Below are 26,559 nucleotides of genomic sequence, written 5' to 3'. Positions count from 1 at the left end.
ACAATAGTCCAGAGTGCTAAGTGTGTGACCAAACTACTTTTTCCTGTACTGTTTATTTTCCAAGTGGCTATTATTGGCAGATAGAGATAGAGTGACTTCCACCACAGGATGGATTTTGGTTAGCTCATTTTCCATCCTTTTTTGCCTGTCCAAATATTTCACTTCTATATGAAGCAAGTGAGTGGTAGAGGATTTATAATCGTTTATTGTTGATGTTGTATTTTTAAAAATCTGCCTCAGTTTTGGAACATGGAAATGAAGTTCAGAAAAACCTTATAGTACGCAAGCATTTTATCTAGTTACTTTATGAGTAAACCTAAGAGTCTGAGGCAAAGTGGCACACATAATTCAAAGAGATTATTGATACGGTGACGGTACACTGAGATTGAAAATCTGCATTTCTAGGAGTGGGACATGAATTTCAGAAAGTTTCAGTTGACAAGTCATTTTCTAGAGGATGGAGTCGCGATCAGCCTGGCCAAGCCCCAATGAGACAGAGAAGTGCAACAACCACTGGTTCCCCAGGAACAGAAAAGGCGAGGAGTATAGTACGGCAAAAAACTGTTGGTATGTACTCTTTAAAATCATGAGAATTGTATGGGGCAATGCGTTTATAGTCCTTAGTAACAATGTATATAAATACACTGTTTCCTTATCTGTTGGTTTTTGTTGTTAAGTGAAAAACTTCCATAGGAAAACCTTTTTTTCAGTAATACTTGGAGTCTGATGACATGCTGTGTTATCACTTTATGCTATTAAGATGTGTCTTACATTATTGTTTTCATGTAGTTTATTTTACTGTTGATATCAATAATTTTAAACCGTTACTTTACAGAATTGAAGTAGAACTCTGATTCACTTTACAGAACTCATGTATTAATTGATATAGTTTCTACTAAGTGAATATACTCATAAACATGGAAAATTAGGTAGCTTATTTTCAGTGCTACAATTATACAATTATATTGGCTTCACAAACTTCCAGTGAGGAATTCATGCTCTCTACTTGTAGACAGCTGAGGCCAAGGTGGAGCATACTGCTAGGTTCCTTGCTGCCTTTAACAAGCATGGAAGAAATTTCTATGATGGGAAGAATTTCTGGATGTAGGATCACTCAGCGTACTGTGGACCTAGTTACCATCTTATTCCTTTTCCTCTCAGAGATTTATAACTTGGTCTTCATTGTAGTAGAAAGAGTGCTGCAAGGAAAAACGAGGACTTTGTCCTGATCTTTTTTTTCACTCTTTCATCACTAAATAGCTAGATAACCTTGAATAATTTACTGAACTTTCTAGGCGTTATTTACTTCATCTGTATAGCGGGTATGATAATATCTCACATGCCTGAAACAAAATTGCTTGAAGTTACTTCAGGCTTTGCAATCTGTGATTCTGTGGAAGGAGAATTTTCTGTGGGAATATATCTATATTTGATGGTAATCAGTGAAAAACACTACTATTTTAAAGAAATTTAAAAACGTTGTTGTAGGACGTGTCTTCTATGAAATGATGGGTTCTAAAGTGTTAAGAATTACAGTTCTAAAGGAAGAAACAAAAGTAGAAAGAGAATAATGAAATTAAAGATGTTAGAAGAATTAAAAATGTTTAAAATTGTTCAAAAGAATATTTTCACAATTGTCTTCTGCCTATAAAATAACCATAGAATTATATTGATTGTATATGTCAAGCCAGAAGAATGAGAGATTATACAAGGAAAAAGGATATTGATGGATACAAATTAATATAATTTAATTTTGGTATAGAATTACATTTTGAAATTCTTGGGAAGATGTTGATTACATCTGAAATGCCTTTCTTCATTTTATGTTAATGTCACGTTTATAGAAAATATTTCTATATTGGTTAAGAAGGAATTGTTCTTTTAATTTTAAAATTTTACTTAAAACTAGAATCTTTTTAAAAAGTTCCATATACATATATTTCTGATTATAGAAGTAATTTATGCTTAGTGTGGAAAGTAAAGTTTAAGGAAGCATAAAAACATATTAGGTGTCTAATGAGAAGAAATCATTGCTAACATGTTGGCATATATCTAATCTGTATAAAAGCATGTGGGAGTAAAATACTCATCTTAAAAGTATACCTGACTGATTACTTTCTGATACCTATGTTAAAACAGTCTTGCCTGGCTTGCTCATTGGACTAACCTATCAAATAAAAAGTTAAAGCATTACCACAGCAAAGGAAACCATAAACAAGACAAAAAGACAACCCTCAGAATGGGAGAAAATATTTGCAAATGAAGCAACTGACAAAGGATTAATCTCCAAAATTTACAAGCAGTTCGTGCAGCTCAATATCAAAAACACAAACAACCCAATCCAAAAATGGGCAGAAGACCTAAATAGACATTTCTCCAAAGAAGATATACAGATTGCCAACAAACACATGAAAGAATGCTCAACATCATTAATCATTAGAGAAATGCAAATCAAAACTACAATGAGATATCATCTCACACCAGTCAGAATGACCATCATCAAAAAATCTACAAACAATAAATTCTGGAGAGGGTGTGGAGAAAAGGGAACCCTCTTGCACTGTTGGTGGAAATGTAAATTGATACAGCCACTATGGAGAACAGTATGGAGGTTCCTTAAAAAACTAAAAATAGAACTGCCATACGACCCAGCAATCCCACTACTGGGCATATACCCTGAGAAAACCATAATTCAAAAAGAGTTCATTGCAGCCCTATTTACAATAGCCAGGACATGGAAGCAGCCTAAGTGTCCATCAACAGATGAATGGATAACAAAGATGTGGCACATATATACAATGGAATATTACTCAGCCATAAGAAGAAACGAAATTGAGTTATTTGTAGTGAGGTGGATGGACCTAGAGTCTGTCATACAGAGTGAAGTCAAAAAGAGAAAAACAAATACCGTGTGCTAACACATATATATGGAATCTAAAAAAAAAAAAAAAATGGTCATGAAGAAACTAGGGGTAGGACGGGAATAAAGATGCAGACCTACTAGAGAATGGACTTGAGGACACAGGGAGGGGGAAGGGTAAGCTAGGACAAAGAGAGAGAGAGTGGCATGGGCATATATACACTACCAAATGTAAAACTGATAGCTAGTGGGAAGCAGCCGCATAGCACAGGGAGATCAGCTCAGTGCTTTGTGACCACCTAGAGGGGTGGGATAGGGAGGGTGGGAGGGAGGGAGACGCAAGTGGAAAGAGATATGGGGATATGTGTATATGTGTAGCTGATCCACTTTGTTATAAAGCAGAAACTAACACACCATTGTAAAGCAATTATACTCCAATAAAGATGTTAAAAAAAAAAGGCAAAGCATTACAAACTTAGTTTAGAAAGATAGCTGCATAAAGTTGGAAAATACTAATACTAGAAAATGTTGAACTCCTTGCATCAGATTTCATTACGTGTCAGTACCATAATTTAACCTGTATCCTGAAGATGGACTTTTAGTTTATTTCCAATTTTGTGCTGTTAAAAATGGTACAGAATATAGTCATGTATATTTCTATACTTTGTGCTTACATACGGATATGTCTGTAGGTTTAATCTATAGGATTTGGAATTAAATTGCCCTTAAAACAATGAGATACCGCTACATATTTATTAGAATGGCTGAAATCCAGAACATTGATAACATGAAATGCTGACAAGAATATGGAGCAACAGTAACTCTCATTGCTCGTGGGAATGGTACCGCCACTTTGGAAGACAGTTTGGTAGTTTCCTAGAAAACTAAACATACTCTTACCATAGAATCAAACCATCCTTGGCATTTACCCAAGTAAGTTGAAAACGTATGTCCACACAAACATTGGCACTCAAATATTTGAAGCAACTTTATTCATAAACTCGGAATTTATGCCAGAATTTGGAATCAACCAACATATTCTTAAATAGGTGAATGAATTAACAAACAGTGGTACATCCACACGGTGGAATATTATTCTTTGAATATAAAAAGTGAGCTATCAGGCCATGGAAAAAATATGGAGGAGCTCCAGATGCATATTGCTAAGTGAAAGAAGCCAATCTGAAAAGGTTACATACACTATGATTCCAACTATATGATATTCTGGAAAAGGGGAAACTAAAGAGACAATAAAAAGATTACTGATTACCAGGGGTGGAGGTGGGGAGCAGGGCAACAAGGAGGGACGAATAGGTGGAGCACAGGGGGTTTTTAGAGCAGTGAAAGTATTCTGTATGATACCGTAATGGTGCATACATGTTATACATTTGTCAAAAGCCCATAGAATGTACAACACAAAGAGTGATCCCTAATGTAAACTGTGGATTTTGTTAATGACACTGTATCAGTATTAGCTCATCAGTTGTAGAAAATGTACTATACCAATGAAAGATGTCAGTACTTGGGGAAACTCGAGGTGGGGGTGGGAGAAGAAGGGGATATATTGGAACTCTTTGTACTTGCCACTCAATTTTCCTGTAAACCTGAAACTGCTTTTTAAAAATTAAAGTGTACAGGCAGACCTCAGGAGATAAGTGCGGATTTGGTTCCAGACCACCACAATAAAGCAAATATCCCAATAAAGCGGGTCACACGAATTTTTTGGTTTCCCAGTGCATATAAAGGTTATGTTTACACTATACTGCAGTCTGTTAAGTGTTCAGTAGCATTATGTCTAAAGAAACAACGTTACATACCTTAATTTAAAATATTGCCCCAAAATGCTAACCATGAATCTGAATCTGCAGCACTTCATAGTCTTTTTGCCGGTGGCTGATGACTGATCAGGGTGGTGGTTGCTGAAGGCTGGGGTGGCTGTGACAGTTTCTTAAAGTGAGACCATTAAGGGAGTCCATGGCATTGGTCGACTCTTCCTTTCACAAACGATTTCTCTGTAGTATGCAATGATGTTTTATTGTATTTTACTCACTAGAATTTCTTTCAGAATTGGAGTCAGTCCCCTCAAACCCTACCACAGCTTTATCAACTAAACTTTAATAATACTCTCAATCCTTTGTTCTCATTCCAACAGTCTTCACAGCATCTTCATCAGGAGTAGATTCCACCTCAAGAAACCACTTTCTTTGCTTACTCATAAGAAGAAACTCCTCTTCAAAGTTTTATCTTGAGACTGAGTTTTATCTCAGTCCCATCCTCAGGCTAGTTCTGTTGTGCTTTCTACCACATTTGCAGTTACTTCCTGCACTAAAGTCATCCATGAGGATTGGAATTAACTTCTTCCAAACTCCTGTTAATGTTGACATTTTCACCTCTTCCCATGAGTCACATTGTTCTTAATGGCATCTAGAATGGTTTTCTTGTTTCCAGAAGGTTTTCAGTGTATCTATACTTTGCCCAGATTCATCAGAGGAATCACCATCTATAGCAGCTATAGCCTTACGAAATGTATCTTAAAGAATAAGACTTGAAAATTGAAATAATTGTTTGATCCATGGGCTGCAGAATGGATGTTGTGTTAGCAGACATGAAAGCAATGTGAATCTCATTGCACATCTCCATCAGAGCTCTTGGGTGATGAGGTGCATTGTCAATGAGCAGTAATATTTTGAAAGGAATCTTTTCTGAGCAGTAGGTCTTGACAGTGGGGCTTAAAATATTCAGTAAACCATGTTGCAAGCAGATGTGCTGTCATCCAGGCTTTGTTGTTCCAGTGATAGAGCACAGAGTAGACTTAGCGTAATTCTTAAGGGCCCCAGGATTTTCAGAATGGTAAATGAACATTGTCTTCAACTTGAAGTCCCCAGGTGCATTATCCCCTAATAAGAGGGCCAGGCTGTGCTTTGAAGCTTTTAAGCCAGACATTGACTCCTCCTCTCTAGTTATGAAAGTCCTTGATGGCATCTTCTTCCAATAGATGGCTGTTGTGTCCACATTGAAAATCTATTGTGTAATGTAGCCACCTTCATTAATGATCTTAGTTAGATCTTTTCGATAGCTTGCTGCAGTTTCTACATCACCACTTGCACTTTTATGTTATGAAGATGGCTTCTTTCCTTAAATCTCATGAACCAACTCTGCTAGCTTCATGCTTTTCTTCTGCAGCTTCCTCACCTCTCTCAGCCTTCCTAGGATTGAAGAGAGTTAGGGCCTGGCTCTGGATTGGGATTTGGCTTAAGAGAATCTTGTGGCTGGCTTGATCTTCTTTCCAGACAACTAAAACTTTCTCCATATCAGCAATAGGCTGTTTTGCTTTCTTATCATTCGCCTTTTCACTGTTAATTTCCTTCAAGAACTTTTCCTCTTTTGCAGTCACAACTTGGCTGTTTGGAGCAAGCAGTCTAGCTTTCAGCCTGTCTTGGCATTTGACATGCTTTCCTCGCTAAACTTAATCGTTTCTAGCTTTTGATTTAAAGTGAGAGTCGTGTGACTCTTCCTTTCACTTGAACACTTAGAGACTATTGTAGGGTAATTAACTGAAGTTAGACCAGTTTCAGTGGCTTTACAGAGATTCTCTGATCTAAGCTTTAGATTAGTAAATCCCCAAAATCCCAGGAGCTAATTCATGTAAGTCATTTTCTGTAGCATAGGTTGCACAGCTGTGAGGCACTTGACAGATTTCCAGGTATGCTTAAAGACCTGTTGTACAGTAGCAGATGGAGAGGTGCACTTCTGAAGAATTCATTCAGGATCAGAACACAAACTTACACCATTGTGATAATGGGAGAAGTTCCAAGGGAAATGCCCAAGCTCTTCCTTCAGGTTGGTGGTGAGAAAGAAGGAATAGACGGAATTGTTATCTCCAAGGAATTATCTAACCCAAGGGAAAAATTCAAAAAACTTGTAATTCATCTGTGGAATTGAAAATTTGATTCAATTTAGTTTTAAAAGAAATATCTCTAAAAATCACATCTGATTATAACTGTAGGTGGCATTTTACCTTTTGTGTTAATAAGCAGCACTTCAAGTTTTACCTATGTGTTTATGTCTTTGCTCTAAGTTTTGAGAAATGATTACCTTGAAGTCAACATAACTTTTATTTCAAATCGGATTATAAAATTGCTGGTCGCTTTCACGAGAGGTAGAAGAAGCTAGCAGGAAATCACGAGTAGGGTCAGATTCTGACATTTTGTGTATGGTTTCAATTTTAAAATATACCTATCTTTAATACCTTATACAGAAAGCCATACACTGAAGGCATGTTGTTGCCTTTTCTTAATATATTCCAACCTTCCGTGTTTTGCTGCACATAAATTTACCTGAAAGCTGCTCTTAAAGAATCCTTTATTTTGCCAACATTGATAAATTTGGGGGTTAGGGACTCTCTAATTATCCTTTTCCAGTTATAACTCTATGACATACATCTAGTTTTTGGTTAATACTTTTTTTGGTTTTCTCCTCTATATGTTCACAATGAAAACTTTTTTTTTTTCAAATGATTATGCTGTGCTGCCCAAATACAGATACTCACTCAGTAAAGATTTATTGAGCTCATATGTGCCAGGCACCAGAGTTATAAAGATAAGAAGGTATAGTTTTTGCCTTTGAAAAGTTAGGAGGTTGACATATAAAACGTACAGTCCACTAAAAACAGATTGTAAGCTTTGTAAAAGAAGGAATTCTTGTTTGTTTTGGTAATTGCTGTATTGCTAGTAAGTTAATTACGTGGGAGAGTCTTAAAAGCATCACAGATGATATGACATTTTATGTATGAAGGAGTGTCAAGAAGAAAAGAAGACCAAATGTATTATGAACTCACAGGGCCATGTTGTTGTAAAAGAGCATGAAATCTGTAAGAAACAGTGTAAAATTCTGTGTGGCAGCAACGTGGGAGAACAGAAGGCGGAGGAGTTTCCGTGGATATTGCAGCTGGATTGCAAAGGTCTTGTGTGACAGACTAAGGGATTTAGCCATCGGGGAACCAGCTGTTTCTAATAATCAGAAAAATCTAAGATTTCGAATTGATGGTAACATTCAAATATATGTATTTTTTTTATCAATGTCACTATTACACTGGATATTATGCAGTATTGTTTCTTTTAAATTCTCCATTCATACATACCTTCATTTATTCAAGAATCTCTAAACTAAAAGTTAAGTTAAAAAATATTTGGGAAGTATAAACTTGATTATTTATTTCTAAGTGTGTCAGAATTTGTCTTTAATTTTGTGAACTGGTTACTTTTAAGAAATTACCAAATACAACTACAAATGCAATTTTTCTTTAATTCCAGTTTTTAAGTTTTTATCTTCAAAAATTTAATCTTTTAAATTTTTACATAATATGCTTAAGACTTGAATAAGCATAAACATTTTTCTCAATAACTCGATTCTTCATGCTTATTGCAAATTCTATTTTCTGTGTTTTTACTTAAAATTTTAAAATTATACTGTTAAGTTTAATATAAATAGGAGATACTGATTTGATCAAGCATTCTTTTACCAGGAACAAATACTAACCATGAGATTTAATTCTTTAGATTATGAATTACATAAAATTCTCTAAAAAAGACCTATGAGTGACTTTGAAACTTTATTAGAAAAAAGTATGAAAGAAAGAATTTGTTCTTGGAATTCAGCTTCATTAAGAAGAATGGCTCAGAATTGCCTCAGAGTGGCTCAGAGAAATGCCAAATATGGTACCTAAAATTTCTTGGAACTGTTAATATTGGTTCTTTTCAGTGTTTCCATTCGATGAACTTTTTGACCTTTGGTTTTGAGAACATAGTGCTAATTAAAGTGTCTGCTGTTTTTAATGCTATACCATTGTAACTGCTAATAATAAAAAAAAAAACATTTTCCTGCTTTACACCAAAAAATTTACATTCGAAATGTCATATGTGTTCTCTAATTTCTTTTCTTACAGCTTGCCAGTATTTGCCGTGCTGAAATGTTTTAATTTAAGATTTCCTTCCTTTGTATCTTTTAGTTTTCTCTGTTGCTGCTTTTTCTGTGACACAAGCCTTTCATTATAGTCACTTCTTTTTTCCTTCCCCACTTCTTTCTTTTCCTTTTTTAAAGCCATGAGAAGCCGATCCATTGGTGAATGTGCTCTGCCATCGGCCTATATACGCAGTGCTAAAAGTGCTCCTGTTCTGATCCATACTTCCAAACCCTTCTTGCCTGATATTGTTCTCACTCCCCTTTCTGATGAGCTTTCAGGTAGTGCCACCTCTGCTAATTTCTGCACCACCTTTTTCACGTTTTAATCCTTCTGCTTTCAAATTTTGCTTAATCAAATAAACTCTTCAAAGTTAATTTCTTTGGGGGAGGTGTGGGAAATTGGGAAAGTGGTTGAGCAATCAACATTTTGAGTTGTTTGAACTCTAATGCTATCCTTGCAGTTCATTCTGGAAGTGCTAAGTTTAGTGCTGTGCCAATGACCAATAGTTTGGGTTGTAAATGGTCAGGTTTTTTTCTGTTCATGTTTGATTTTTTCTTCTCAGGTGGTTAAGTGAAGTGGTAATGTATATTTATAATGTCATTATTTGACTAACTATATGGTAAATCTTGAATAATGCATTCTTCATCATCTATAGTAATGGAACTTAAGCCAGGGGAATCAGTAATTGAGAAAAGTACATAATCTAAAAGTTGTTCTGGAATAAATCTTTGGATTTATATTAGATTATTAAAATAGCATATAGAATTCTAAGAACTCAACTCACTTTTTTTTTGTTTGTTTGTTTTTTGCTGTACGCGGGCCTCTCACTGTTGTGGCCTCTCCCGTTGCGGAGCACAGGCTCCGGACGCGCAGGCCCAGCGGCCATGGCCCACGGGCCCAGCCGCTCCGCGGCACGCGGGATCCTCCCGGACCGGGGCACGAACCCGCGTCCCCCGCATCGGCAGGCGGACTCTCAACCACTGCGCCACCAGGGAAGCCCTCAACTCTCTTTTAAACCAAATAAAGCAACCAATTTGTGAAGCCCCAATTTCTAAGAAGCCTCAAAACCTGGTTAGCTTTGCACTTCTGCCTCAGGTCCTTGATCTCCAGTATTGGGTTGGTCTGCTCTTTAATAAGGCTTAATTAACATACAATAAAATGCATAGTTCCTGTGTTCAGTTCAGTGAGTTTTGAGAATTGTACACCCCCACATCATCTTTCACCCCAGACAAAATATAATGTTTCCATTACCCCCAAAATTCCCTAGTGACACTTTCGAGTCAGTCACTCACACACACACACACATACACAGACTTTGTAATTTGTATCACCATAGATCAGTTTTTTTCTTTTAAAAATTTTTTTTTGTATGACTAAGATCATACAGTGCCTTGTCTTTTAGACTGAAGGAAATTTGTGTTGAATATACAGTTGACCCTTGAACAACGCAGGGGTTAGGGGTGCCGACCTTTCACATTGTCCAAAATCCATGTATAACTTTACAGTGGGCCCTCCATTTCTGTGGTTTCACATGGGCAGATTCAACCAACTGCACGTAGTGTTGTGCTGTACTACGTATTTACTTGTAAAACTCCACAAATAAGAGGACCTGCACAGCTCAAAGCCGTGTTGTTCAAGGGTCAACTGTGCTTACTATGCAAAATGTGCTAGCTCAAAGAAAGTTATGGTGCATTCTTGGGTGCTTTCCTATACTCTTCTTAGGAGTATTTCCCTGACGTTGCCACTTTTGGTGAGGTTGCTGGGTTTTTTTTAACAACCTATCTTTGTACCCTCTTTACTTTCTAATTGACTATAGGCTTATGTGAGGGAAGGTGCATTTTTATTAATAATGTTATTTCAGGTGAAATCCCTTTCACCATCCCTAAGATCAGAGATTTCTCCCAAACCAAGAGGAGGTATATAATTCAAAATTAAAAAGGAAAGTGAACTACATAAAAGAAGAAATTGTTCTTCATAGTTTTCTCTCTCCCCCTGCTGTGAGCAGGCTTAATTGAACTCATAATAATGTATTTCCTGGATGCGTCATCTAAGATCAGGAGTTGAGGTTTCTATAACTGTTTCACCAATAAGACAATGAAACTACCCATAGACAATCACTCTAGCTTTTGGTTAGAAGTAGGGTTTTCCAGAAGAATATTTACTTGCTACTCTTGAATACTTACAGGGTAAAAAGGCACTTCTTTTAATTCCTTTTACGTTTGTTTATTTTAACATACTACGATTTCTAAGAAGTAGCTGTCAGTTTTCAAAGTACTCTTTTTTTTTTTTTTGCGGTACGCGGGCCTCTTACTGTTGTGGCCTCTCCCGTTGCGGAGCACAGGCTCCGGCCGCACAGGCTCAGCGGCCATGGCTCACGGGCCTAACGGGCCTAGCCGCTCTGTGGCATGCGGGATCCTCCCGGACTGGGACACGAACCCGTGTCCCCTGCATCGGCAGGCGGACTCCCAACCACTGCGCCACCAGGGAAGCCCAATGTACTCTATTTTTATCCAGCCCTTTTTTTCTCCTCTAGTATTCTTGGTTAGATGACCATTCAACCTACATTGTTGTGAATGTGATGCTATGTGGTATAGCTGTATATAGATAGACTAAACTAGTTGACTAGCTGAATATCGTTGGAGAGTTTTTCTTAAGTTCTGGGGACTATTTCAAGGGCACTGACTTTGTCAGTGACTTTAGTTCTTAACATTAGACTCATCTGATGTTGAACAAATGTTTCTTCCCAGGCTCCTGTCTCAGGTTTTGATATAATATCCTGTGGGTTGCAGGAGTATCTTAGTTTATTTTTTAAAGCTCTGCAGTAGTGCTGGTGTCTGGGCAGGCACATTTTTCCTGTCCTCTCTTCTACACTGGACTGTAGTTTTACACATATGGTAGCCCAGCCTTGCAGTCTTTATTTTCCTGATAAACAAAGAGAAGTCAGAAATCTCAATAATTATTCTTAAGCAAATTAGCTTTTACTGTCAGAAATAAGACTTTCATGATAGAAGGGATGTAAAAGAACATAGGCATGGTGGGCAACTGACTTTTGCAACTGTTTCTTATTATTTTCTAATCAAGAACTCTGGGTGTCTCACCCTGAAATAAATTTTACAAACCCACTTTCTTCCAGTTAGTTCTCAAAACTGCTAATTTGTTTGCCATATTTGATGCTATTAGATTCTAGTCTGTCTAGGCCATATTATGTAGACTGCTAAGGTTATTAACAGTACTTCAATATTTGAATTGAGCACTGTAGAGCAAAATATTTTGATCTCTCTGCTTCTATTTTCTGAGTATCAGGAGAAAGAAGATGTTATGTCTCATGCCCCATACTGTTCCTAAATTCTGCCTAATCAGGAGGAGAATTTTCTATCTCTAATCAAACAAGCAGGTTCTTCTTTGCACAATCAAGGAATTTATTTCTTCTTGTCATCAATATGTGATAGTAACCTTTTACAGAGTTTCCACCTAGAAAACCAGCAGATTCTAGCATAATTCTAAATTAGATTTTTTTGTTGAAATAATGTGTTAATTTTTTTAAAAGTGCATCTCAAGAAAAGTTTGAATCTAACTTAAACACGGCATTATATAACATGTTTGCAAACAAATAAAATAAAACTATAATTTTCTTATTAAAAAAATATTGGTCATTTGTCTATTTCCAGAATTTAAGAGTCAGGGAAGCAATATTAGAAGGATAAGAGTAGAAGATAGTTTAGTGTTTTAAATTTTAGTGGTCTAAAATTAAAGTTAATTATTTGGGCTTGGTTTATTGCTTTTCAGTCTTTTCATATGATTTCAATGATGTGCATACTGCTTTGAATTACCTAAAAATTGAACATCTAGTCATAAAAAGATGTGGAAGTTTTACTAGCCTCTGCTAATAATAGAATCGAAAACATAGATATTCTGTATTTCTTAACTTACCTTGAAGGTACATTGCTATTATAGCCCAAATAGGCAAAAAAAATTTTTTTAATTACATAAAGGACATTGTCATTTCCTTTAGGTAATTCAGAAAAAACTTGAGCTTCTAAATGGCATCAGTTTCTACATAAAGTAATAGAAATGATTTTAAGAATTCAGGAGCTGTAAAAATATTATTACTGATAGCTAGTGTTTATGATTAACCGAGAATAGAATTTAACTTTGGTAAAAGGGATTTTGGCACTTTTTTCTATACCTCGTTTTAGAAATTATTTAAATTTTCTAGTGGTATGTTAGTATTACAGATTAAGAGATTTTTTTTTCCCTCTGAGGAACTAGCTTGATATTTTAGTAATTAACAGCTACTATTTTTAATATCAAAGACATGCTTTCCTTCTACCAGTATTTATTGAGCCCCTACTATGTGACAAGAGCTATTTCAAGCAATGGGGATATTGTGATGTTAATACAAACAAAATCCTGAAGAAAGGTAAATTTCAGTGAAAAGAATTTTTTTTTACATGTTACAAGCTAATATTACACTTTAATTTACAGCTTATCTTTTTGAAATAGCAAAGAAAACTTTTCTTTGAAACACAACATTCAGAAAAAACGACTTTTTAATCCAGAAATAATTTCCAGCACTTTAATGCTAAAACATCGTTAAGCAAATCCAGAGATGAAACTTGACATTGCTAACACATTGTAGGCTCTATAGGAAGCAATTTCTCAATGTTCAAGTTTTTTTTTTTAATTTGTTAAAAAGCTTTTTTCTTGTTTTGCTCAATCACTGGTTACTGATACTTTAGATTAAAATAAATTAATTAGACACTGCCGTTGTTCAAGGTAAAATGTAAGCAGCATAATTAAATAGTTTCGAAGGCCATTTCTGTTATAACCTGTTGTTACCATCATTTTCAGCAATCCAATACAAAGTTTGTCCGTTGTGTTCTTCTGTATCATTTACTGATACTTGTATTTGACTAAGTTTTGATTTCTAAGAGTCTTATCTTTATAGAGATAAATCACTGTGCTGGTTTATAATTTCTTAATAATACTTTTTAAAAAATTAATTATTTCATGAATATGTAATATATATTATTTAAGAAATTAAGACCATGGACTAATTTTTTCCTTACTTCAAATCCCACCTCTCCATCTTCTAGCTGTGTATCCTTAGGCAAGTGAATTAAATAGTTTCTTCATGTATAAAATGGGGATAATAACACCTACTTCATGAGGCTGTTGTGAGGATTAAATGAGTTAATACGTGTAAGATGCTTAGAACAATGCATGTAGGAACGACTGTACAGTCGGCCCTTCGTATCCAAGGTTGGTTGAATCCATGTAAACCTGCAGGTGTGGAGAGCCAACTGTGTTCACTGTACTAGGCCATATTATATAAGAAACTTGAGCATCTGTGGATGTTAGTGTCCATGGGGGGCTCCTAGAACCAGTCCCCAGCGGATACAGAAGGACAACTGTATATGATTTAGCTGTCATTTAGACTTCTTATCTTCAACAAGGTTCAGGTATATTTCTTTAAATTTAAGTCTCGTTAAAGTCAGTCATGCTTAATTCAAGTGCTGACTTTGATTTCTTTTATGCAGTTAATATTGTTATATGCCCGTGTAAGAACTGTATTTAAAGCTTAAAACTTTCCAAAAGTTTTTTGTTTAATTTTAAATTCTCTAACAGTACATTATTGATAGAAAAAAAAAATTTTTTTTTTTTCCAAAGCTCTTGCCCTCTTAGACTTGAAAGTTTTTTAGTCATTAAAGTTTAGGGAAAAACACTTAGGCTGAAATAATGTTTAAATTTCCTAACATGCAATGTGAGGACTGGGTTTGGCAAGAAATTCCTAAAAACAGAATTTCACAATAATCTTTACTGGTTTCTTTAGAATGGAAAAATTATGGACTATCAATAAAGGGGAACTTCCCTGGTGGTCCACTGGTTAAGACTGCACACTTCCACTACAGGGGGCACAGGTTCAATCCCTGGTTGGGGTAAGATCCCGCATGCCATGCAGCATGGGCAAAATAAATAAATAAATAATAAAGGAAACTAATATTCTCCCTTTTTTTGAAGTTCGTATATTTGTTAGTCTCATAATATTAGATTTTCATAAGGTTTTAAGATCTTGATTTTGAATTTGCAGCTAATAAAATAATTCCAACTATAAAATTCTTAATAATTTTTATAGAAAAGTTATATAGTCTATCCTTTGCTGAGTCTATTAGAATATTTTGTGGAAAGAAACTGGAGTGCATGGTGAATATGATCTCTAGGCAGAGGTTCTTATGACCTATTATGGGAGATAAACCAAAATACTTAGCATTCGTCAAGATACACAAATATGCATTACTTATCTACTACAGTAATAAATGGAGTATAATGCATAAATATAAAGTTTCTGAGGAGATGCTTGCTTTTTCATTTAGAAGAATTCTAAGTGGAGTGCGTGAAGAAGAAAGCCAACATTTTTTTAAAGTGTTGTATTCTCCTCAACTTAATGATAACAAGAAATTGTTTCAACTTTAGGCGATATTTTGTATTTGACCCGTATTGGGAGTCTAAATGTATATCTTCAGGAATACAGTGCAGTCTTAGTATATTGCAAACTTCTCTTGATCTGAATTTAGTATAAGGTGGCTCCTTTTGGACCTCATACAGAGAAAGGGATATGAGTGAAATAGCAGAAGGACTAGCCTCTTTTCATCCATTGGATGGATCCTGAGAATATTTTTAATTACTATCCCCATTTTATAAATGAGAAAACTGGTGTCGGAGTCTGGAATAAGAAAACCAGAGTTTTAGACGTAACACCATCAATAAGTATATCTGTGATCTTGGACAAGTAACTGTTTTACTCTGGATCTAATTCTTCTCATTTTGATCAGTTATAGTTCTGTTATTTATAATCTTTGCATGACAAGCCTAGTGAGCACCCAACATCTGACTTTTTGACTCTGTGTCCTTTTTTCATTATATTTTTCTGGCTTCTGAAAAAATTTTTTTAGTTATTTCTAGGTAATGTTAAAGGTCATGATAGATTCATAGACATGGTATTTTACTTCTAAAATTTCTAATTTGTATATATCTCTACAGCTAAATAGTATTTCATATTGTGATTTTCAATTTCGTAAATATTTTTGAGGATTTACCATATACTTAGCACTTCAGGCAGTAAAAACAATGTAATGACGTTGAACACTAAACCTGCTTCTCAACTTTGAGAGAGTGGCTTCATCTCTTTGGGCCTCAGTTTCCTCGGTGACAGAGTTAAATAATCTATGATGTCCATTTTGACTCTAAAATCTGTAATTTTTGAAAAGAAATGTAAGAAGCCATAGGTACAGTTTTTAGGGTTTGATGGTTATTTAATGGAATGGGCCAGTGATAGGCAGAGAATGTTTCTTCCTAGTAGATTAATGGTGTTTGTGTCAGAAATGAAAAAGTACAATTATTTTTTTTAGCAATGTATTAGTTTTATTTGGTAGGATGAATAGGTTTTAATACTATAATTAAATAAAGTAAAATACCTCAGTAGAACAGATAAATAGTTTCCTGACAAAGAGGACTTTAGGAAGAGGGTGGAGATTTCCATGTGTAATCTGTGATCAAATAGATAAGCAAGAATTTGAAGAAAAGGTGATGCCTCTTGCCTGGTAAGGAAGGAAACAGGAATTTATAAGACCCTGTAAGATTCTGCAATGGGATATTTAGATCAGCTTTTTTGTGTTAAGATCTACTTTTTCTGCTTGGAACTTAAATAAGTACAAAAAATTGAATAGCAAGTTTGAATTCCTTGATTTATTGGCACAGCTCTATCTTTAACTGCACTTCCAAATGTTTCATCACCTCACTGTCTATTTCTATGCATGTTAACATATTAAAATGTATTCTGGTAGTTTTCTAATTCATTTATACTACATGCTATATTGGCTTGTGCACATCATTATTTAAAAACAGATTTGTATTTTTAATAGATTTTCTTTCATTGAGCTTACAAAAAATCTCAAAAATTTTTATTTTTAAGCATATGCTTAGGGTATGGTTGAAATTAATACTTATTTTTCATATTCGTATAGTTCCTACTCTGTAATTTTTCTTTTTTACAGATATTGATGATGCTCAAATACTTCCTCGTTCAACTAGAGTCAGACATTTTTCACAAAGCGAAGACACTGGAAATGAAGTTTTTGGTGCTTTGAGTGAGGAGCAGCCATTGCCTCGAAGTAGCAGCACTTCTGACATCTTGGAACCATTCACTGTTGAACGAGCCAAAGGTGCAGTTCCTGTAATTGACAGTTCATCCCGTCATGCACCAAGCTTGCAGAGTTCCACAGAGGCTTCTTCAATAACTAGATCCACTGAAAGCCACATCACTGATACTCATAGTAGAGAGTCTTCTCTGGAAGTTGGTGATAGCATATATGACCATCTTTGTCACTTAATAGATCCAGTAGAACTTGCAGATTCAGCTTTTGAACAAATCCAGTACATTGACCTTGAAGGAGATGATGATCTTCTTTCCTCCCTGAAAGAATATTTTAAGGAAAACCAGGAAAGTCATAGTAAAAACGAGTTAGGTAAAGACGTAGCTTCACAGGAAGTGATTATTGCAGTAAATAGGGATGAAAGATCATCCTTAGATAAATTAGAACACATAGATCAGGAAAGTAAATCAGAAAATACCACCTCCTTTGTTGGGACTCCTGAAAACATACAGTTTCAAAAAGAATCAAACTCAGCTGTCTTCATGAGTAACAGTGCACCCAACCAGTTAGACAGCTTTATGAGAACAAAAACTTCTGAAAAATGTAAACAACTAAACAGTGATAAACCGTCATCGGAACCTAGTTCGGGTAGCCCTTGTGATAAAGAAAAGAGGAAACATCTGTATAGACAAACAGCCACAGAATTAGATGTCTGTATAGATATAACAATAGCTGAAAAGGTTAAGGGTATGCAAATTAATGAAAAAATCATTGTCCCACATGTTTTGCATGCCAAGAAAACTACTCTAAAAGCACCTGTTAACCACAGAATGCCTCATGTTACAAGCACTAGCAAGCTTTCTCCAACTAAAAGGAGCTTGTCTGAAACAGTAACTCATAGAGCCAAAATCATGAAAATTGCTTCTAAAAAACGAAATAGTGTTCACGTTACTTTTAGACCATCTACTGAGTCAGTTCAGTTTTATAACCCTCTGGAAAACAAAGAGGCTCCGTGGAAGATGAGGCTGCGGAAGCTCAGCGGCTTTAGTAGCAGCAGCAATAGCAGCATCAGCAGCCCCCATGCCAGCTCAAACAGTGTTACCGAGCTAGTGAAACCCGGTGTGTACAGGCCTCTAGACACGGCACCAGTAAGTAGTAAGACAGTTAAGGAATCTACAGAGATCCCCACCGCCATATTACAAAAAGAAGGAATTGCTAGTAATCAGTTAGGAGGTAGTCGTAGTACTATTAAGTCGTCAAGTCATGAGGCAGGACTACAGCAGGGCTCCCTGGGTGGCGTTTATAAAACTGTTGTACATGCTCTTTCGAAGCCGAAGGCAAATGTTTCCCCACAGAGGCAGAACAGAATGCCACCAGAGGCTCCACTGAGGGATCTGTACAGTCATGTAATGGGCTATTTTGGAAGGAAAGCTGCAGGTGAGCACTTAACAGTGTGCAGAGCGCAAAAGGAGAAAGACAGCACCAGTTTGGCTTAATGCAACTGAAGCAAGCTATAAGCAATCAAAAAGCTTTGGGATGGTCACTGCTTTCTCTGTTTGGTTATGCATGCGCCTTTCCCCAGCTGTATTTTTCCCAGCATAAAATGTTTATTTAAATTACTAATTTCCCTTATAAAGCATTTAGTTAAACCTCTTTGCTGCTGAACAAGATAGGAAAGAGGGACATACAGGAAAATTTAATGACCTTCCAAAGGCTATCTAAATCAGATATTTTTCTGAGTGTGTACCACGTGAACCTTGAAATTAAGTTTACCGAGGAGTTGGAATACTTTCTCCCCGTCCCCCCCCAATAGTTTACATTTAAAAGGGCCCCAGCTCTATATAATTGGGTTCATTTATTTTTACTGCTGATTTACTTGATTTTATCTTTTTCTTGGTAGATTACTGTGACATGATATAACATAATGGAAATCAAGGTCCTGCAACCAACACCAACATTTTTAGTTAACTGTCATTGAAGAGGAAATTATTTCTTAAACCTCAAAGTGGACTCAGTTACTTTTCATTTACACCATTTGCAAACAAGCTGTAGGCTTTTTAGTTTTGCATTCATTTGTATAGAATGCAAGTTATATCCTTAAAACACTTATCGTTACTTTCTTTTTTCTGAGATTTTAGATGTGCATAAAGGTTTCATGATAGCCAATCATGATTTAAATATGGAACCTCTATGGACAGATTACAGAAAGCAAGATTATGGTAACTGTTTTCTCTTATGTTGATTCAAATTTAAAATAACTTCACAGTTATAGAAAATTAACTTTCAGCAGTAAGGTAGGTTTCGATTTTATTTGTTTAACATGGTTTTGTTAGCATGATTAACAGAACGCTGCATCTTGCACTGAGCCATTAATGCCACTTGAGGGCAGTATTTGACAGCTTAAAAAAGCCTGGCCAAGTAGTATAAAGACAATCGTATTTCAGAGTGATTTCCTGACCAGTATATTTTCTTAACCTGAAATGCTTCGTAGTTCATTAGGAACATAAACAGTGTCGATATCCTTTGGTTGCAGAGAAATGCTTTTCTACAGCATAATAGTGAAATAAGTAAATATCATTTTTTGTAAGTTAGTTTCCCAAGTTTAAAACTTTCTTGTTAATGTTAATCATAATGTAGTCATAAAAAAATCTATTGTGGTGTTTTTTTTTTAAACAGAAAAATCTTTGTGAAAATAAATCTCTTTTTTCTTAAAGCAAAAAATTAGATTTGTAGTGAATAGAAACAACATTATGTCAAAATCATAAAATTTTAATTTATTAATATCTAAACTTAAATTCAAGGGATATATTTCTTGCAAATATTCTTTGGGGAAAATGGAATTATAAATTATTAAGGCTCCAAATAGAAGCAGAGGTAGGAAGAAAGAAAAATATACCAGTTTCTTTATAGGCAATATTAACCTAACTTCAACTAGTGCTTATCTATAAGCTTTCTTGCTGTTTTAAGGTTATACTGAAGATTGACTAACATCTGCTTAGTTAAATAAAGTAAATATCAATTTACTAATTCTTAAAATTAAATCTAAAAGGAGAGAAATTATTCGTAGATGCATGTTTGGCAAATAATTGATATGGCATAGGTAATTTTTTGGCTGTTTTTGTTTTAAATTTAGGAAATGTAGTTAAGTCTTTCTTCACTATATATAGTTATTTATTTATTTTTAGTCAATAAGGAGGACATGAGCACAAAACTGCCCCCTCTTAATAGTGATATTGGCAGCAGCAATGCTAATGTTCCTGATCTGATGGATGAGTTTATAGCAGAACGACTTCGAAGTGGTAATGCCTCAGTAAGTGTTATTTTATTTATTTGATTTTAGAGAGGAGGGTAGAGAAACTAAAAGATATATACATATGTACATATATATGTATATGATATACATGTGGAAAATTTTATTCAAATAAGCCCTCACCCCAAATTTAACCCTTTTTTGAATTAAGATTTTTAAATTATATTTTTATAGTATTTTTTATTCAAAGACCTAAAACAAGCAGGCTTTTAGTTTTGACCAGGGTGAAAATTTGGGATACCTGTTTGCTCAGCTCCTGTGGTATAAGCCACTACCTTCCTAGTTCTTTCTCTGTTTTTCATCTTTGTTCTTAGAGTACTCTGATGCCTGTTGTCAGCCCTCAACAGGAAAGATAACAATGGAGGTCTTCTGGCCCAACTCACACCATTTTGACAGCATGCTAACATCGGTTACTTAATCATTACAGATAACTTTGGAATAGATTTTAAAGTTATCTTTATCTTGAGTGTTAGAATTAAGGCAAAATGAAAATGGAAGCAGTTTTATTTCTAATGATGCTTAATTGTTAAGGAAAGATAAATATATGTGGAATTGCTTTTTTTAAAGGGCAATATTCCATTTAGATTTCAACTTGTCTCTTTAGTGAAAGTCTGTAGCTCCATTACATTTTCCTTTTTTTTTTTAAGTTGTTTTCCTTGAGTGGGAAAAAAGTTATAGAATCATTATATGTAATCATCATAGAATGACATCCTTGCTGTCATTCTTCCCTCCCTCCATTATCTCTTCCATTTGTTTCTTTTTCTCTTTTCTTTTTTTTTTTTTGCTCCACTGCACAGCTTGCGGGGATCCCTTAGTTCCCCCACCAGGGACCAAACCCATGCCCCCTGCAGTGGAAGTGCAGTGTCCTAACCACTGGACTGCCAGGGAATTCCCTCTTCCATTTGCCTCTTTTTTTTCCATTTGAATACTTTGCTCTTTCTACTATCTTATCTTAATATTCACTCCATGGATCCTTTTGAGGCTTCAGGGTCTCGGGCCCAGCACCAAATGGTATTTGGGTCTTTGCTTTAGCCAGACCAACAGTAGTTCAGGACCCAGCTCCATACAGTTACACGGAGTCTTCAGTTAGTGTTTCCCCCACTCCTACTTAATGCCCTAAGTTTCAACATTTATTGTGACGATTGTCTTGGAAATTAAAGATTTCACATGCTTAATGAGAATTCAAAAAAATTTTTTTAATGGTAAAATGTTTCTTGAATTTTTAGACTATGACAAGAAGAGGAAGTAGTCCAGGTAGCCTCGAAATTCCCAAAGACCTCCCTGATATTCTGAACAAGCAGAACCAAATGCGCCCTATTGATGACCCAGGTGTGCCCTCAGAATGGACTTCTCCTGCCAGTGCAGGGAGCAGTGATCTTATCAGCTCAGATAGTCATTCGGATTCTTTCAGCGCTTTCCAATATGATGGCCGAAAATTTGACAGCAAGTATCTTTTTTTCTGTTTGAGCAGTACGGTTTTTTGTTGATTTGTTTTCTGTTCGAGACTGACTGACAGTTTACGTAACCATCATATTCCTCTCTAACATTACTTAGGGGTTTCCATATACATATTTTGATTTCATTTTCAGTGAAACTCCAAAAGAATTTTTAGGGAATCACTTCCAGTTGAGACCTCTTTATTTTGCCAACTAAAGGCATTTAAAAAACAAAAAAAACACTGTTCTTTCATAGAACAAATGATATTTTAAGACCAGACACATAGACAGGAAAAAGGATGGGCTTGGTGTTAGAATAAAGGACAGTCATGGTTATGAGTTGGACTATTTCATGAAGTCGTATTTGGGGACCACTATCTAGTTATGGTCAGTGCTTCAGCATGTTCAGTACACTTATGTTCAATGCTATGGTACCCAGAACCTTACTTGAATAATTGCTTCATGTTAAAATGACATCAGTGATATTATTTAGTGCTATATTACTACCACATAGCTTTTCTGCTGTAATTCTGTATTACACTTGGCAGTCAGTGAAGGGTACCAAAATTTAAAAGAAGAAAGTCAAAATCTTGGGAACCAACTTTGTGAAGAGCTGGGAGATGCATTAGAGAATTATGTTTCTTGCCCTCATGGATTATATACTACTCTGATCTTGGACCGGAAATATGATTTGAAAGAAAAATGACTCTTACCACGTATCTGACATTTTTATTATATATATCTCTCTTCTAGAGATTATAAAACTTGAAAAGCAGTTAAGTATATTTCCAGCTATCAGAAAACAGGGATAAGAATAGTGATGATATATTGTATGTCTCTGTCCTTTTATCATTTTTGTTAATAATAGGCTATGAGGATCTTTAAAAATTTGTTTCTAATTATAAATTTCAAAGTGTTAACATTGTTTACCCTTGCCTGAGTGGTATGTAAATAGAATTAATTTGGGGGGAATGTTCATATTTAATTATTTTGATGAAGTAGCTATGTCTCTTTTGTAAATATTTTTGTTTTATAATTGGAACTTCTGTACACTAGCATTTCTTCTGCCTATAGATTTTGGCTTTGGAGCTGATACTGGGAATGCATCCTCTGCTGATGTGGATTCAGGTTCTGGCCATTATCAGAGTGCTGAAGAGCAAGAAGTGGCTAGTCTAACCACGCTTCACATCGATTCGGAAACAAGCAGTCTTAATCAACAAGCTTTTTGTACTGAAGTTGCAACAGTTACTGGTAAAGTTACTCAAGGGAGTGTATTCCTTAAGTGCATTTTTTTTAAGCCACCTAAGAACCTTTTCAGACTTGTATTTGATAGATTTTATGTATTACTTATTACTATTTAAGTATTATTTTTTTCACTCATCTTTATGTAACAACGGAGGGAAAAAAACACTAATATAAGAGTTTTTTGACCTGGAGTCCACATGGATAAGCTTCAGGGAACTCTATAAACTCCTAATACCGTACGCAAAATTTTGTGTATGTTTGCACCAGAGCATTTCCTGCAGCAATTTTTAAATAAATAACCAAAAAAAGTTGAGGTACTGCACTTTACCTTTTTCATTGATTTTCAGAGTTAGCCTAGATTTTTGTAGATTTCTTTGGTAAACTATTTATTATTGCAAACATAAAGCACACTAAAATAAGGTCTGTTTCTCAGTATACTAATATTCTGTATTTATATAGTAAATTAATATAGTAAATTATGCTTTTCAGCAACTTTTTGTGTGTGGTCAAACCTGACAATAATATGACAAGTGGGGTCCAAGAAATTGAGTCATGAAAGGCACATTATTCCAAGAGCAGTACCGTGACCAGAGGGAGCCTGAGCAGCCTGTGGCCCATACTTCAAGAGTTCCACTGTATTATCCAGATTCACTCTGGTTCCTACTGCAGTTTGACACCCCTTTGATGGATGATGGATGAAATATCAATAGGGTGGTTTTTGCATCCTGTGGTTGGCTGGAACTTGAAAGACTGGAGCAGTGATGTCTGCATGTCTGAATTAGGCACATTTCTTCAGCCAAATCAAACTGATGAAATTCGGCCAGTGAAATACTCACAGGAACCCATCCTATGTTTTCACGTTCTTCTATTCCACATCTTTTCTACCAGAGGATAAGTAAGAACTTTAGCCTGCGCATTGCAGAATGAGGGCTGAGTGGAAGATAGGAGCCAGTTTGGTTGTATCCACAGTCTGATTGTTACAGAATTTAAGTTACTACCCAAAGAAGAATTCTTATTTTACAATAAACACCTTTTACTGTAGTTGTCCTTAAACATAAATTTAAATGAAAATTTGGATGAAAAGATACTCAACATTACTAGTAATGAGGGAACATAAATAATCCATGAGGTACCACTATACACATAATAAATCAGCTCAAGTTAAAAACACAATACCAGTGTTGAAGAGAGTGTGGAGCAACTGGAAATATCATACATTACATTATTATAATGGGAATGCAAAATGGTAGGGCCACTCTGCAAAAATACGGCAGTATCTTTTAAAATTAAGCATACATTTACCATATGACCATTCCTAGGTATTTATTTCAGACATTTGTGTGTGAAAGTTCATAACAGCATTATTCACAGTAGCTAAATTGAAAATAGTCCAAATATCCATTAACCAGTGAATGAATAATCAAATTGTAATGTATTCATCCATCCAGTATTCATTGAAATAGTACTCAGCAATAAAAAAGGAATTAAATGCTAATATATGCAAAACCATAGCTGACTCTCAAAAATATGCTTTTAAATGAAAGATGTCAAGGCTAGCAATGTTAGTGGCATATAGCAATGGGCAAGTTTCTCTTCTCCTGAATTGCCTCAAGCCTGAAGTAAGTGAAATAAAGTAGCAGTGGGTACCAGAGTTTCTATAGCTGGACCAGGAATGGAAGTAGGCATTCTTGCTCTCACTGATGGCCCCTATTAATTGGCATGTCCCGTTCTCATTCCACACTAGTCCCATAGTAGACATGGAATGAGACTGCTAGATATGAAATCTTGTACAGTATTATGATTTTATTGACCTCTTTGGCCAGTTTATAACCTGATTTATCTTTTGATGTTTTCGATTTGTGTTTTATTGGGCTTTTAAGCATTACATCTTAGGTAGAGGGTATTGAATATATTCTTTGTGGTAATTTTACGAAATTATATTTACAGGTTCAGAAAGTGCCTCTCCAGTCCATTCAGCTCTGGGATCCAGGTCACAGACACCTTCTCCTTCCACACTGAATATAGATCACATGGAACAGAAGGATCTACAGCTCGATGAGAAGCTCCACCACTCTGTTCTACAGACACCAGATGACCTAGGCAATATTTGGAAATTAGATCTTTGCCATTATTTCCTTTCAGGGCATTAGTGTCAGGAGATCTTAAATAAGGCATCTTAAAATTGGTTATTTTATATATGTTATGTAAATATTATTATAAGTCTTTTGGACTTTTCTGTCTTTGGGAAATTAATTAGTATAACATTTTTTTTCTTGCCCTTAAAGAAAGATATTTGCATTCTGATTTTTGTTATTTTATTATAGTTGATTATAGTCCTGGTATTAGTGGTTACATTATTTTTGTATGTTATATTATCATTTACATTACCATTTCCTAAAGCAGGAAATACATAATTTGACATCGTTATTCTTAATATTTTATCTGAAGAACCTGCTGAATCAAAGTAGGCAGTCCAAATGAAGTATTTTTATATTTAAGTAAATGTTTAAAAGTGACTAGGAAACCTTAGAAACTGCAAGTTAATAAAAAGTTATTTTTGTTAAGTCCTACATCATGTAACAAGCATCAGGATAAAAACTCATTTTGAAAATATGCCAGAAAATTTGGTCAAGGACACAGCTGATAAGATATTTATAATGAATAATGTAAAATACTAGTTTTCATTGGTAGTGCAGCACATTTACTCTCTGGCCAAAGGAAGAAATTTAAAACCATGTGACTTCTGCCCCCTGCCCCCCCTTTTAAGGTACTCATTCTCTCTTTGTTTTTTTTTTTTTTTTGCGGTACGTGGGCCTCTCACTGTTGTGGCCTCTCCCGTTGCGGAGCACAGGCTCCGGACGCGCAGGCTCAGTGGCCATGGCTCACGGGCCCAGCCACTCCGCGGCATGTGGGATCTTACCAGACTGGGGCACGAACCCGTGTACCCTGCATCGGCAGGCGGACTCTCAACCACTGCACCACCAGGGAAGCCCTCATTCTCTTAATATGCAATTACCTTGCAATTACACAGCCCTGATTTTCTGGTTTTTAGATTATTTCTGACCTTTTCTTTCCTCCTCTTGGCCTGCAGTTTTTTGGTTTTTTGGTTTTTATTTTCAGCTTTTTCCCCAACATTTGGAAAAAATTTCAAACTCATGGAAAAGTTGCAAGACTAGTAAAATGAATACCCATAAATCCTTTGGATAAATTCACCAGTTGTTAATATTTTACCACTTTATCTTTCTCTCTACCTATACATACACACACACACACACACACCCCCATTAAAACAACCCCACCGTACCCACCCTTTCTTTTTTCTGAGCCATTTAAGAGTGAATTGCAAGTATCAGACCCTTTACACCTAAACACTTGAGCAAGTATGTCCTAAAAATAAGTATACATTTCCTATATAACCATAATATAAGGGCCACGTTCAGGATATTTAACATTGATACATCATTGCAATTTTAGTCTATAGTCAGTTATCCTCAGTTGTTCCAATAATGTCCTTCATAGTTACCAATCAGTTGAGTTATCACTATATTATGAAGGTTCTGTAGAATAGGGAGATGTTAACAGTGATGGTTAAC

General features: G+C 35.5%; 1 protein-coding gene across 9 annotated transcripts in view; it reads left to right on the top strand.

The window, feature by feature from the left end:
- RALGAPA1 (Ral GTPase activating protein catalytic subunit alpha 1) overlaps positions 1–26,559 on the top strand; it is a 220,641-nt gene that overhangs the window by 92,881 nt on the left and 101,201 nt on the right. For 7 of the 9 annotated variants that reach the window (XR_004348438.1, XM_032622546.1, XM_032622544.1 and 4 more), the window contains exons 16-21: positions 406–567; positions 16,877–18,412; positions 20,161–20,285; positions 21,512–21,728; positions 22,796–22,972; positions 24,914–25,066. Coding sequence is in view for 8 of the 9 variants with exons in the window: in XM_032622546.1 (XP_032478437.1) it covers positions 406–567; positions 16,877–18,412; positions 20,161–20,285; positions 21,512–21,728; positions 22,796–22,972; positions 24,914–25,066 (2,370 nt within the window). In the remaining variant the exon portion in view is untranslated. The remainder of the gene's footprint in view (positions 1–405; positions 568–16,876; positions 18,413–20,160; positions 20,286–21,511; positions 21,729–22,795; positions 22,973–24,913; positions 25,067–26,559) is intronic. The other 2 variants (XM_032622552.1, XM_032622551.1) reach the window with 1 other exon arrangement.

The sequence above is a fragment of the Phocoena sinus genome, chromosome 2 (genome assembly GCF_008692025.1).
Source record: "Phocoena sinus isolate mPhoSin1 chromosome 2, mPhoSin1.pri, whole genome shotgun sequence".
NCBI classification, from domain to species: domain Eukaryota; kingdom Metazoa; phylum Chordata; class Mammalia; order Artiodactyla; family Phocoenidae; genus Phocoena; species Phocoena sinus.
The sequence above is the reverse complement of the archived record's forward strand: the minus strand, read 5'-3'. Positions and strand labels throughout refer to the sequence as shown.